Source organism: Nipponia nippon, unplaced genomic scaffold (genome assembly GCF_047370975.1).
Source record: "Nipponia nippon isolate SJK-2023a ecotype South Korea unplaced genomic scaffold, ASM4737097v1 scaffold_20, whole genome shotgun sequence".
In the NCBI taxonomy this organism is placed as follows: domain Eukaryota; kingdom Metazoa; phylum Chordata; class Aves; order Pelecaniformes; family Threskiornithidae; genus Nipponia; species Nipponia nippon.
This window is the reverse complement of record NW_028262337.1, coordinates 9,533,882-9,548,859: the sequence shown is the minus strand read 5'-3', so window position 1 is coordinate 9,548,859 and position 14,978 is coordinate 9,533,882. Positions and strand designations below refer to the sequence as shown.

Genomic DNA, 14,978 nt, shown 5'->3' with positions numbered 1-14,978 from the left:
TGATGCTTTCTACAATGCTGGATGAAATTTCTGGTATAGGAAAGCAGTTTGTTTATTTTACCATTGGTTCAAGTATCATTTCATCTTTGCAACTAGGACAGCATCAAGCTTCAGGTAAAAGCTTCAAAGATGAAACGTACCTGGAAAGAAGCAATGGAATACCTCTGATACTACGGGTTCACAATAGCCTTGGGAATCAGGTTAAAATGCCATAAAAGGATGACTGATGTACTCACTACCAAAAAACTACAGAATTTATTGCCTATTGCCAAGACTAAAGCCAGAGTTAAAACTAACTCTGTTCCATGCTTGCTGCATATATAGCAGCAGTTTGATACTTTAGGCTACATCTATGCCATGACCTCTTCAGCAGCCATGAATAATATATTCCAAACCAAACACTTGTACAAAGACTTCTGCATGCTCCACAACACACAACCATTAGAGGCTTGTACTCTGTAACTCAGCGGATGCCTTGAAACATACATCACTTCATGCAAAGTCTAGACATATTAACAGAGAAGGAGTCAAATGAAGACTACTAAATAAAAACCCCACCCTGTCTGGCTCAAGAAGGCCCAATAACAGAAGGTGATGGACAATGGGAGCGCACAGGGAAACATGCATGTCTCCTGGCTTTCTGTACTTCACTAAATCTTCCCTAGGCTTCTGCTTTTGGTCACTGTTGGACACAGGACACTAGACTAGATGAATCCTTGTTCTGATTAAATATTGTTAAATATTCTTAAGTATCCACCCTTGCACATCTGCTGTGTCTCTGCTACATAGTTTTATATATTGTATATATGAAATTAGACACATTTAGATCTGAAATTAAAAAGGCAAGACCCTTTATGAGCTACTAAAACATCATAATGATTGCTTTCTTCGACTAATACCTTTTATGTAACAAATCTGCTACCGTGAAGAATTTCTGCCATTTTGATCTTTCATCTGAACGTCAAATATTACGCACACACATATACAGGTATGATGTAGGTCTATGTGGAAAGCTCGATGCTCTCCTGTGCAACAGGTCTCCCTCTGTGAGCCAAACTGCCATTCATGAGGTAACTTGAACACATTTTTAAACTGAAGCTTCATTCTTCATTTTTGTATCAGCTCTTTAAAAAATTCAATACTTCTCTTCGGTCAATACATTCACTTATGCCTATGCCACTAACAGCTCCACTAACTTACATGAAAATCCTATCGTATTTCATGTATGTTGGTATTTGAAAACTGAAGTCTAACTAACCATCCTTCTAAAATACAACCTTTAAAACTAAATGCGTATTTGACCTAAAGGCATCTGCACTCCATGATCTAGCTCTATCCACATCAGAAGAAAACACTGATTTGTTTTTTTTGAGTTTTACAGAGCTTTCAGGAATAGTGGGAGACAAGATGTCCTAAGTAAACAAGCGCATGAGCTCAGGACTATTTCTGATGTGCAATACTAAGCAGAGAAGCTATCCAAACCGTGATAAGACTGAGAACAGGCACATGATAATAGTTTAAATAAGCTTGTGTCCTGGTGCTAAAAACAAAACAACCCCTAGAAAACAGAGCTTCACAGTTTACTGGGATAGCGTATCGTTCAGCTATTGCCTCCTTAAATTCTTCATATGCCTCAGAGGAACAAATGCTCTTTCAGCAGCTCTCTGAAGGCTTAGCTAAAGGTTACGCCATTTTGGACGGACAAGTAACTCTCTAGCTGGTAAGTGACCAGCTGCCTATTTACGTACATAAGCTAAGGAATTTGCCAGCACTGGAACTCAAATGCCCTTTTGCTGTTTTTAAGTCTTCTGCATTGAGAACTTGTGCTGGAAACAGTTAATCCTTTCAACAGTTCAGTCTAGGACAAAAAGATGATTCTTTCTTTGTTGTGTGTCACTATGAAAGTTTAAGGCCAATGTTCTTTAAGAAAGACTATTAATCCACTTGTACCAGGAACAGAGCAGTGACAATCAGGTCAATTTATCACACTAAATGCTGCGTTCATTAGGCAGAAATAATAAAGTAACAGTTTAAGTACAGACTGGGCTACAATGGACAATCAAGGAGAATGCCAATACCTCAACAACTGGAATACCTTCTTAATAAAGCAGAACTTACTTAACTTTGTGGAGTCATAATTAGTTAGCTGTCTAAATAAAACAATGAATTTAACATGATAAAATCTTTGGCATATTTATGTAATTCTTATTTTCAAGTATGATTTCAAGGAGAAGTTCTCTTACTTCAGTTCGAATTAGTAAGACAACGCTGTTATATCCTCACCAATTAGCATGATTGAACTATTTTAATCTCAAGTAAGCCACACAAATAAGCCTGATGACAATGTAAGTTATTTCAATTTCCTCACCGCTGCACACATCTGCCAGCTTGCCAAAGCAGCACCATTAATAAAACCCCTTGTATACAAGACTTGTCTGACAATGTTTCATAATTTATAAAAGGCTGACTTACACAAAATGATAGATTTTTAACAAGTCAGACAAGTGAACCAGCCATTGTCCGTAGTCACTTTTCCCCATGTGACAGAGGTTACCATCCCCAGAGCTGGACAGCAAAGCAGCCAAGTCCTACTACAATTTTCAGACAGCTCATTAAAATTAACTGAAAATAATTCTCATATGAAACAAAATATAACAATAGAATCCAGCAAAAATTTGCAAATTCTTGTGCTCTCTTGTAGTATAGCGAAACATGAGGAAAGCCACTAAAAGTAACAAATTTGAGCATATGCATCTAGAGAGAATAGAAAATACTTTACAATATCAGTTTTCAGTAATGAATCTCAAAGTACAAACAAATCAACTTGAGAGATACAATTAAATACCACAACCAGACCATCAAAGAGCATCTTTTATGTTAAGCAGTGATTTAGAGTAGTAATTTAAAATTTACTAGCTACTACTTTCACTAGTGTCTTTGTACAGTCAACAGTGATTTGACTTTTAGCTACCCCAATATAGTAAGTGAAGTGACTTACCATTCTTGCTGACATCCAGTTCCCTGAGATTAATGAGATTTGCAATGGATGCTGGCAATGTGGTTAGATCATTGTCTGGCAAACTCAGCTTGTGCAGAGACTGACAGTTAAAAAGTTGCTATTGAAACAAAGAAAAAAGTGAGTGTGACTTTCTCTGAGTTTCCTCTATATAGCTTTTGTTTTTAATCCCCTTAAACTTCTGACCTCACAGCTTGAAGGCCAGACTATTTAGAGTCTTTGACTATACAAACTTGATTTAACTAGTTTTACTCAAAATTGACTAAGTTTACAATGCTTAGAAAAGCAAAAAACTGCTAACAGTCACAACAAGCCAGCAGATATGCTTAACACTTCCTACAAATTCCTTCCAGTATCTCAGAAATTGTGACCTGTAGTTACACATCGTCTTGCAAACATCGCAAAATATTTTCCATAATAGACATGGCATGTGATACCCCAGAGGTAATTCCAGTTTCTTCAAAAAAGAAAAAAACTTGATAGATGCATTTTTTAAAGTCAAATAGTTCTGCAACACAGAATTTGAGTAGGTATTGATCTTCTCTAAAAGTTTAAATTATATTCTGTTATATCTTACAATATTTTTCCCCTTCTATGCTTTCTAGCTCAAGTACACAAAAATCCAAGAAAATTATGATGAAAACTAGTGAAAGTTTGATCTAAGGATATAGAAAACTGTATGATCTCTTCTGTATACATGCATTATAATTTGTATCAAATATTAGCTCAGAGTCAGATCTCTTCCTGTATGCAAGGTACTTTGAGATTCTTACCCTAAAGCTTTACAAATTGACAAAACAGGGCAAGTAATATTAGTGTAACGGATGAAAAATCCTCAAATGATATATAGGAACCTTACAGATAGTACAAAATAAATATCTGTAAGAAAGTGGCTGAAAAGGTTCATCTGAATAATTTATGATGAATATTCCTTTCCCGACATTTTTGGGTAAGATCATTCCTAAATACCTGGACTTGGTGTTATTTCCTTTTGGAATTCTTAGAAAAGATCATACAAAACCAGGAAGTGTTCTATGACTAAAAAAATTTATCCCAATCTACACCATAGCAATGGGCTTAGTTCAACCAAAATTTCCTGGGTTTCTCTCAATTATGAAGCCATTATTTCAACCACAGACCACTGAACAAGCCCTATTCATGTAACACTTGCAGATACCACCCCAGAACAAAAGCAGACATAAATTAGCAAGATGGACAGATCAAGGAATGAGCTTTAACTTGCCTACTAATGTTTCCAATTCCTCAGAAATGTGCACCTGTTAGAACTAGTTGATATCATTAAGGCTTTGAAGAGTCACAATTTACTTAGGATATTATATGGGAAGGAGAACTTTGATGAGCTCATGTGTTTTGGAGCCATTCCTTTATTTCAGTACTTCAAACAAGAATATATACTTAAAACTCATCTCTGAAAACAATAATCTGGACTCTTGGAATCATTAGAAATTTCCCCAATTAATCAGGTGAAAGCAAATGCAGCACAAGGAATTGCAAGATCCCTAAAGGAAAATGGAGGGGAGGGGAGTTTTGTATGGTGTTGACTTTGCAGTTGTTCCTTTTTTTGTTGTTGTTCTTTTTTAATGTTCGAATATTCAGTGATTAAGCAGATCATCATTACTGTTAGTAAACACCAGAAGTCATGTAATTAAGGACTCTTTTACTGCAGAATTCTAATGTCTTCCAAAGAGCAAAGTGAGACGGAAAACTAAAACTGCTACAGTTTAAGGTTTTCAGCTGAAATGCACACCGTGGCACTTGGGATAAATGGAATACCTTTTCAGATGTGATTTAGCACACAAGATGAAAGCATTTCAAATGCCCGGTCACTTCTGAAACTAAGACTACACACCAGCACTTTGTATAAAGCAAAGTCCTTCTCTACCACCATCTTTCTCTCCACTGCAGTTTGCTCGTGCTGCGCCCTCAGCCAGTCAATGAAATTAAGGAGTTATACTGTAAGAACCAATTTTTGAAGTATGCTGGAGTTCTGAAAAGACTGGAGGCAATTAAAGATAATTAAAAAAAAAAGCCACACACACTGACAGGCCATTTCAGTGATCAGGTTGACAAGACAGCCCCAAACCAGCTATGTTGTGGCATACAAAGGGCAGTAGATTCCAAAACAGGGATAAGAACACACCACTGGGGCAAACAGGAAAGGGGAAGAGTGGGAATGTCTCAACCAGGCTTCAGAAAGCTGGAGACAGCCTAATAAGTACCTCACCTTTCATCTGAGATGGCTTAATTAGAAGCCTTCTTCAGAGTTAAGAGACTAAACAAAAGCTTGAGTTAGGGAAAAGGCATATACAGCTTGAAACTCTGGTTCCAAATCGGCTAGAATCATTTCAAAAATTACAGGCCTTCCTTTACAGATCTTCTATGGATAGTTTTAAGAGAACATTTTCTGTCAAATGATTAAATAAAACACTTTTACTATGTCTTCACTACTCCCTAATCTCTCTGCTTGTTTCCTTTACAGTATTTGAATTTATATGTGGGTTTTTTTCTTTTGAAAATTGACAGTGTAGTAAAAAATAATGACCAGAATTACTTAAAAGCTGAAAAAAATGCTTAGCTTCTCAAAAATAAGTCTATATGGATGACATTATAATGTACAAACACATTAACATGAAGCAAATGTAGGCTATTACAGGTCCCTGCAGTTCAGCAAAGAAAAGCAAAAAGGAACAAAACATAAATGTTCAAACAGTCTTTCTAATTGCATGGCTAATTTAATCTTAGACTAGACCAAGGCAAGTGGTAGACTGCCCACCTCTCAGTTTACTCACATATCAAAATTGGATTTCATATAGGAACTGACTAATGAAATCAAATGGCATGTAACAGAAAAGGAAGACAAAGCAGACTAACCACTTCTGGTCTAAAATGCCAACGTGCATCCATTTGATCGCTATAGTACAGTCTTTCTTCCTCTTTTAAGATTACTAAAAGGAATTTTTTAGAGAATTATGAGTTTGGGAGGAAGATGTTTGTTTAGTTCTCACGATCTGGGAAATAGGAATTTAATGCAAGAAGAGTTCAGAAGATTTCCTCTTTTTTTCTTTTTTTTTTTTTTTTTTTTTTCTAAGAAAGGTATTTTATTCTGTTTTTTAAGTATTCAATTTATTCTTCCCCAATAAAGCATGAAAGACCGGAATGAAGCTCTGAAATCATCTGACAAAAAAATACCTCAAAGGCTGATACAAAGTCTTTAAAAGCAAGCTACTGAAACCTAAAGTGACTAAGTCTGGAGTAAAGAAATAGCTGCCTGGGAAGAGACAAGAATAAAATAGTGGAAGCTCTAAACTATAACAGATTTTGACAAAATGTCTGGTTTTAACTTATATGTTATTAGCTCTATTCAACATACAAATACAGATTTTCATTGATGGCTTCTCAGGACCACTTAAGGCTGGATTTTCAAAAGCACTCAAGCTGGTTTAAGTCAGCTTTACTGGAATCCACGGCTTCTGATATCTGTCAAGTTACTATCCTGAAATTGTTTTGTTTTCTCATTTGTTTCATTCACCTGTAGTGGTTATAGCAAACTTCCAAAAATTCTAACAAAGCATTCCATAGCTGTCCTGCATGACAGTGAAGATTTGCACTCAATTGTGACAAAACAATTTTAAATATTAAGTCTTTCATCTAACTACTAAATTTCTAATTCCACCAAGATAGGACCTAGTAATGGAAACAAGTCTATTGCAATGATCACTTTGTACTTCTTAACAGTCTCACTGGCAAAAATTTTCATTCTTTTCTCTAGTATACTACTAATTCAGCATGCAGTTTGTCTTCAGATTTCAGAACAAACAACAAATACTAATTTCTGTAATAAAGATGTAATCAGAGTGGCATTCCAGCTCTCTAGTTTTTGAACTTAAGTAATCGGAGATACTTCAGAAAGTCTCTTCGGTCACATATTGAAGAAGAAAGCAGGACTTCAAGTGAATAGATACTTTGGATTGTAGCTATCTTTTGTGGGCGCAGAGATCTGAACAAGACATTTAATCTTGCTGTTTCTAGTCTTCATGTGTTATCAGAGATTCAGAATGCCACAATTTCTTGAATAGTTACTCAGTTTGAGCAGACACTGCCACAGAAATAAATTAGCCTGCCTCTTCGGCTACGTACCTCTCAGACTGGATCAGCTGCTTAAGCAGTTTCATCCCAATTCATGCAGCAAACTAGTCCAGCTGGAATACGTAAACATTACTTCTACCAGGGCTGCTTCTTCTGGGACCAACATTTGCTTTAAAATCTTTGGCAAACTGCAGCCTAAAAGCTGAAGTGGGAAGCTAGACACTATCGGCTTCTACAATGCTGATGAAGTAACAGAGTTAATAAACATAACTAAAAGGAAAACCACCCAACATACCTTTGGAAGCTCTTCAATCTGATTAGCATCTAAATAGAGTTCTTCCAAGGTCTTTTCAAAAGTGAAAATCTCCTTAGGCACCTGTTCCAGGCTGCAGTGAGAATAATCAAGCGTAGTGACTGTTTCCTCCTCTCCACGCAGACAGCGGCATGGCACCAGCCGCACAAACAAATTCCGCTTTGTTGTCATTTTCAGGCACTGTAAAACAGAAATTGGTCAACTTAAAAACCAGGACAACTTCAGAAATACTCACATGGCAGCTTCTCAAACTTCACTGGCTGCTAAATACTTAAGAAAGAAACAAGTGTACACATACCTGCATATGTGTGTATGTATACACATACATGAGAAAGAGCGGGGAAGAGAGAGTATTTATTTTCTTTTAAACACAACAGATCTGTAGTGGCATTAAATGGGGTTAAAACACCTACACACACCAGAAGCTGAAGTCAAAATTTAGCCTGTAACTTGTCACCTGCTAACAGAGCCCTACATTGCAGAGAAGCAGAGATCTGTGAAGCAGCAGTTCTGAAGTGTCAGTTGTGCTTTTACAACATAGCTTATCCCTACCTTTACAAAGGTTACTGGGATGATGTTTTTGTTTAATATAATAAAATCTACCCTCTACAGAGTATTAAAATGTAGCTATAAGGAAGTTGTTTGTTTGTTTGTTTTTTTAATGAGTAAGATTAAATTCACGTACCTTAATTTCAAATCTGTCATTTAAAGACAGAATACAACAAAAAGAACAGGCATGGTTTCTACCAACTGTTCTATCTACAGTTTAAAAGGAAAAGTTTCCAAGTGCAGACATAGAGAAGTGACTTCTTTTTGCAACTCCATTCAGTTTGGAAAACTTCAACACATCTTGCTGTGCACACTGGAAATAAGGAAACCTCACTTTGCTATGGAAATGTATCTTTCTTCCTGTAAACTCAACCATTGCTACAACAGTCCCCTCTACTCTCCATGGCTTCTACAATATTCCTTCTCAGCAAGAGACAAGAAACGTAAAAGGTGCAAACTGACTAGCTGATTACTGACGGCATACAACAGCCATGTTCTGCCTCTCTTCTGCTCAGCAAGAGCACAAGTTTAGGTTTCTTTCCTCTAATTACCAATGAATTTTCACAAAATTCAGAAACAACCGTCTTCAAAATGTCACCTCAAGTTTCAAGTTTGGCTGAAACCAGATGACAGACTGAACAATTTTTCAGGAAGGACCAACATGTGCAGATGGACAACATGATCATGTAAGCTTCATTTCCTCAGGAAATTGGCCTAAAAATACATAGTTTTCCAAAACAGCACTGATTATTTGTTTTCTCAATCAAACTGCCAACACTCCAAATTAATATATGGTTGGTTTTTTTTTTAAATCTCAATTTTTTTGGAATTGCAGAAATTATATTTCAACTTCTGGATTGGTGACAGGAAACTTTCTTCTCCAAGTGCCAAAAAAGTCTTTCAGACATATTTAGCAGACTGCACTTCAACTTTCCAACAGTATGTTAGTAATACAGGGAGAAAATAAAACATTATGGCCACTGCACTATATGAAGTCACAGGCTGCAAGATCCCTCTTCTTAAGAAAAAAAAGTCACGCACTTGGATTTTCCTCTGTAAGCAGCTAGCTTGCCCAGTACTTCACAGTATGCTTTAATTTATATGACAACAGGTCAAGGGACTGCTGTACTTCAGTGTTTCCACTAAAGAGAAGTACAACTTATCACTCAGGCTGGATACAGTCAGATTCTACATCCATCCATTAAAAGGATGGAAGAAAACTCTTCATTATAACAGCGGTATGTAAAGACTTGCTTTTTTAACAATGCTTCAATGTTGCTAGAATTTTGTTAAAACATTGATTTATCTGTCAGAACACTTAACACTTCCCGTACAACTCCAGCTATGTTATTTAAATAAAAAGTGATCTAAAAATAAAAATATTTAACTGTATTGCAATGCAAAGAGTTTAGAGACTGCAAATTCCATGCTGGGGATTTCCACAGAATGGGAAAGTCTGCAAAAGAGACAGCATAACCTCCTCCTGCTTCTTCCACAGGAACAGTCTCCAGCATGCCATCCTCCAACCACCCACAGCCAGATGCCACAGATGCTATGGAAGCTGACGTGCTCACTGCGTCAGAGCTACCCACGCCTTCTCCAAGCCTCAGAGGCCGCACGTGAAGGCACAAAAGGAATTCCACGGCCAACATTTACAAAGTAAAAAGCCTTTAACAAAAAGAAATATTGTCTCATTTTGTTATTACTTCAGAGATCTGCAGAGCTGTGGAAAACCACACCACTTCAGAAAGAAGCACCAACAGGAGTCTCTTCAAACAGTATAAACAGAAGAACATATGCCTTGGAAACAACAAGGACTGGAAGCAGAGATTGTACGTGCGAGTTGATTACCAGAAGTCTGGCAAGAAAAGACACACCTGTATCGTACCAGCTGCAGTCATCAATAAGTTCACTTCGTCCAATCATTTCAACTTCTGACAATTATGTTTTAGTTTCCAGAATATGAAAAAGTTCACTATATGGTTCATATAGATAACAAAGAAAGATACTCTTTTCCTTTCAAATCCTTCAAAAAGAGCACACATTACACTGTTTGCCCTCTCTTTTTCAGTGGCTGTTCCCTTCACACCTAGTCTTACTTGCTCAGGTCTAAGACGCTTCTGAAGCAACAAAACTCATAAGGCCTAACAGTGCAAAACACACATACCTAGTTTTCCTAATTTATTCCTTTATTTTGTAAGGGAGATCTTGAGCTTTTGGGGGGCTTGGAGAGGAAGGATTTTTTTTAAAGGTCACATGCATCCACAGCACTGTAAACACGGATCAGTAAGCAAATGCCTGTACAACATCACGGTGTTGGGTCATATCTCCAGTCAGTTATCACGTCAGTTAAAGTACCTAAACTCACAGCTAACATCTCAAGCCAAAATAGCCAAACTCATATTTAAGTATCAAATAAACGACCCTCCCCCAAAACCATTGATTTGACCAACTTGAGCATACATCTAATTATAACGCTTCAAAAACCAGAATGAAGCAAGTTAGGTAAATGTAATGCATTTAAGTAAATGTAGGAAACTACACAATGTGATTTAGTTCAAATTTGTCTTGTGTTTGTTCAAATTTTACTTCTACACATATATGAAGAATTGTTCAGCACTGGTGTCCTACAACAGAGACGACTGCCCATACTAGAAAATGGGTGCAGTAGAATAGTCGCAGCAAGTATTCCATACCACCACTCTTCTGCAATATATATTTATATATATAGACAGTCAGACACACACATCCCTCCCTATCTGTCTATCTGTCCACCTATCTTGTGGTCAGTTGCTCAAGCAGAAAAACTGTAATGGAGGAAAGGAAGGATGTACTACAGAAGAGAGTACACTGTTATAATTACCAAAGACAGGAAAATGTGGTGTCGCACAGAACACGTGCTTTTCTTATATTGCTCAAAATAAGAACTTCTCCATGGATAGTTTGGGTAAATACACAGAAGGTCTAAGGGAACATGAAGTATAGCATTGTTTCCCTTCCCATGAAACGGGGAAGTCAAGCAAGCAGAAAAATCTTCGTTTCATAATATACCACAACAACAGACCATCTGAAGGCACTGAATCAAACAATGTAAACTTGTTTTGCAGATCTACAACACTGTGGTGGATTATTTTTCTCCACTACTTAACAACTCCAAATTTTTATGAGGCAGATCTACTGAAGAACTAAGGAGGGGGAACAAAACCCCACAAACAAAACCCATTTGTTCTTTAAACCATTAAAGCCTCGACACGAGTTTATCTCAAGTTCAGTGTTCACAGGCAACAGAGATAAAATTAGGATCTTCATACAGTTGGCTTTTCTTTACTTCTTGAAGGAACAGAAAGGGAAAAACATCACTCTATAATCAGAAGCTTTTCTTTATAATCATTAAAGGCTCACAAGTTGGAAGGTATAAGGGAGAATTAGCTGCGTTTCATTTGTGAAGACTTAATCTACCACTCCAAAAAATTCAGTGTTAAAAAAATACCTAGCTTGAATTGATATGTTTGCTAATTATAAACTATCAGATTTCTGACCATTTTTTTTTGCTCCATGAATCATGTTTAGCATTTATTTCACACCTCCTCTTCCAAGCTTATTTGAGGATCGCATCTGAGGATCAGAGACGCTGTAGTATCTGTAGTAAACTCAAAAACGGGTGGTTTAAACTACAGATATGTGTATTTCAGTGAAATATAGTCTTCACTAATTCATACACATTAACTATGACAGTAATAGGAAACAAATTCCACAATAACTACACAAAATGGGACAAAGGAAAATGTTATCTATTGACCTGCCTATGTCCTGAAGGTAACAACAACTATGTAGACAGGTTTTCCTCTATGAGTTCAGTGGTGGTGAAGGCTAATTATTCTGTGAAGTCTCAAATTTGTGAGAAAAATTGTTTTCTGCTATAAGTATGGTAGTATATATAAGTATGGTATAATGGTAGCGCTTAACCACTATGATCAAAAAGAGAGGGAGGTAAGAGTTCATGACTGAAAGATGTTTTGGTGTGAAACTACACAATTTATTAATATAAACTGTGTCAAAGCTTCATCTTATTTTTTTCTGCCTTCTATCTATATAACTAGATAGATAGATATCAGTTTGGATAGTCTATCCCATTTGAGACCATGAATGAGTTGGAGCACTTTAAAGTTTCAGAATTAATAAGCAAGGCCAAACTGATCAAGGGGTATTACGGGACTTGTTCAAGGTCACAATATCCAATAAAAAAAAATTTTAAAAAATCAACTCTCCATTTTGAAATTGAGGGTTCTCTACTTCCAGATCCATGTTTCCCCGTCCCCACCTGATCAAACAACAGACAAGCATCTACTACCAGCCTCTGATTTAATTACAGCTATCAGCCCTCCACTGTTACAAGCAGTAACACTTGCTAAAAGCCAGTGAAGTAACAACTGGAGAATACCGCATAATTAGTCAATATCCAGAAAAAAATTATTGGAGAAGCTAGGGCAAAGCAAAGACTATAATTCTATCAGATCTACACTGCAACAACAGTAGACTATATCTATCTGGTGGGTTGACATTGACTGGCTGCCAGGTGCCCATCAAGCCACCCTACCACTCCTGACTTCTCCACCTCCTCCCCTCGAGCGGCGCAGGGGGACAGGGAATGGGGGTTGCAGTCAGTCTATCACATGTTCTCTCTGCCGCTCCTTCCTCCTCACACTCTTCCCCTGCTCCAGTGCGGGGTCCGACCCACGGGAGACAGTCCGTCATGAACTTCTCCAATGTGGGTCCTTCCTACAGGCTGCAGTTCTTCACTAACTGCTCCAGCATGGGTACTTTCCCATGAGATGCAGTCCTTCAGGAATGGACTGCTCCAGCGTGGGCTCCTTTCTCCACAGAGCCACAGGTCCTACCAGGAGCCTGCTCCAGCATGGGCTCTCCACAGGGTCACAGCCTCCTTCAGGCACATCCACCTGCTCTGGTGTGGGGTCCTCCAGGGGCTGCAGGTGGATATCTGCTCCACCATTACTCTCCATGGGCTGCAGGGGCACAGCCTGCCTTGCCATTGTCTTCACCGTGGGCTGCAGGGGGATCTCTGCTCCGGCGCCTGGAGCACCTCTTCCCTCTCCTTAACTGACATTGATGTCTGCAGAGCTGTTTCTCTTATATTCTCACTCCTCTCTCCTGGCTGCTGCAGTGAAGCAATCTTTTATGCTTTCTTAAAAACATCATCACAGAGGCACTACCAATATTGCTGACTGACTCAGCTTTGGCCAGTAGTGGGTCCATCTTGGAGTTGGCTGGAATTGGCTCCATCCAACATCAGGGCAGCTTCTGGCATCTTACAGAATCATATAAGCATAGAATCATTTAGGCTGGAAAAGATCCTTAAGATCATGAAGTCCAACTGGCAACCTAGCACTGCCAAGTCCACCACTAACCATGGCGCTAAGCACCACATCTACCCATTTTTTAAATGTCTCCGGGGATGGGGACTCAATCACTTCCCTGGGCAGCCTGGTCCAGTGCCTGACTACCCTTTCAGTGAAGAAGTTTTTCCTAATATCCAACTTAAACCTGCCCTGGCACAACTTGAGGCCATTGCTTCTCGTCCTGTTACTTGGGAGAAGAGCCCGACCCCCATCTCACTACAACCTCCTTTCAGGTAGTTGCAGAGAGTTATAAGGTTTCACAGAAGCCACCCCTGCAGCCGCCCTGCTATCAAAACCTACACCTACACCCAATACAATCTATAAACGGTGAAACATTTTTAATGAAAATAACAACATCACCAGAAGCAGAAAAGCAAAGCACAGGTTTGAAAGACCATCATCAATGAAAGCAAACAAGAGCAACGGCAACAACACTAAATATTAATCCAAAAGAGACAGCATCATCCAGTGAAACATCACTCTTTCCTCGAACTCTTTCATGATTCCCTGCACACCCCGGTCATCCAAGTACCTGGCAGCCCAACAGCACCTGCAGATCTGCCAGAACCCCATAGGAAAAAAACCAAAAAAACAACAAAAAAACCAGCCAAAAACCTAAAAACCAAAACACACAGCCCCCCAAGTATCACATTTTTGAAAATTCTGAACTCAGGCTTGTTACAAGTAATTTTGTACAAGTAATACAAGTAATTTTAAGTAATTTTGTTCCTAATCTCTATTTATTTGCTCTAGAAGCAATAGTTTCACTGTACCAATCGTCCCTTAAATTTCCTGTCTGATGCTAACAGGATGTGACCACTCATGCTCTAAGCTGGTGAAAGCACTTTTTTCCCCCCCTCAAGCCTTTCAAAAGGGTGTTTACCAGTCACATCAGCAGCAGAGCTGAAAATGAAACCAGCTATCAGATGTTTGTACGGAAAGGCACAAACAACTAGGCACAAAAATATCTGGTCATGTTCTTTTTAGCCCACTCCACCATCTACAAAAAAGTTCAAGAATTATGGAGCTGAGGATGTATAAACACAGGAAAGGCAAAGATTGTGGTGGGCAACAGGTAACCTAACAGGCAACCTGACAAATACAAGAAGGTTTATTTGGCCAACTGACAGAAGTCCCAACATACTCCTGTTTAAACAAAGAGTTAAAAAAAAAAAAAAGTTATTTATTAAGAATCTTATTTAATCCACTAAAAAAAAAACAAAAACAAACCCGAAGAATTGATTACTTCCTCTACATTTAAAAAAATTAAAAAAAGTCAGTAGGAAATGAACCTTCGCATACTGGACATAAAAACATGAACCAATCTGTCTTTAGAGATGTTAAAGCTTTTTCTCTTCTTAAAGCAGCAACACACACCACAGAAGACACCAAGACACAGGCTATTTGGCTTGCTGATGAAAGACACTATATTGTGAAAACTCACAGCACAGCTTAAATGAATCTCTTCCAGCAAACAACAGCACTAGTCCTCATGAATTTGGGGAAACTGTAAACATCTTAGTACTTTAAGGAACACAAAACATCCTCGGCTCTTACAGTAAAGTACGAATGCAAT

The 14,978-nt window shown here is 38.1% G+C and overlaps 1 protein-coding gene across 18 annotated transcripts in view; it reads right to left on the bottom strand.

The window, feature by feature from the left end:
• The window catches only part of ERBIN (erbb2 interacting protein), a 124,740-nt gene that overhangs the window by 62,431 nt on the left and 47,331 nt on the right, over positions 1–14,978 (bottom strand). For 17 of the 18 annotated variants that reach the window (XR_015705249.1, XM_087759876.1, XM_087759880.1 and 14 more), the window contains 2 exons: positions 7,419–7,616; positions 2,999–3,116 (listed from right to left, as the gene is read on the bottom strand). Coding sequence is in view for 16 of the 18 variants with exons in the window: in XM_087759885.1 (XP_087616011.1) it covers positions 2,999–3,116; positions 7,419–7,616 (316 nt within the window). In the remaining 2 variants the exon portion in view is untranslated. Of the gene's footprint in view, positions 1–2,998; positions 3,117–7,418; positions 7,617–14,978 lie in introns of those variants that run through there. The other variant, XM_087759889.1, reaches the window with a different exon arrangement.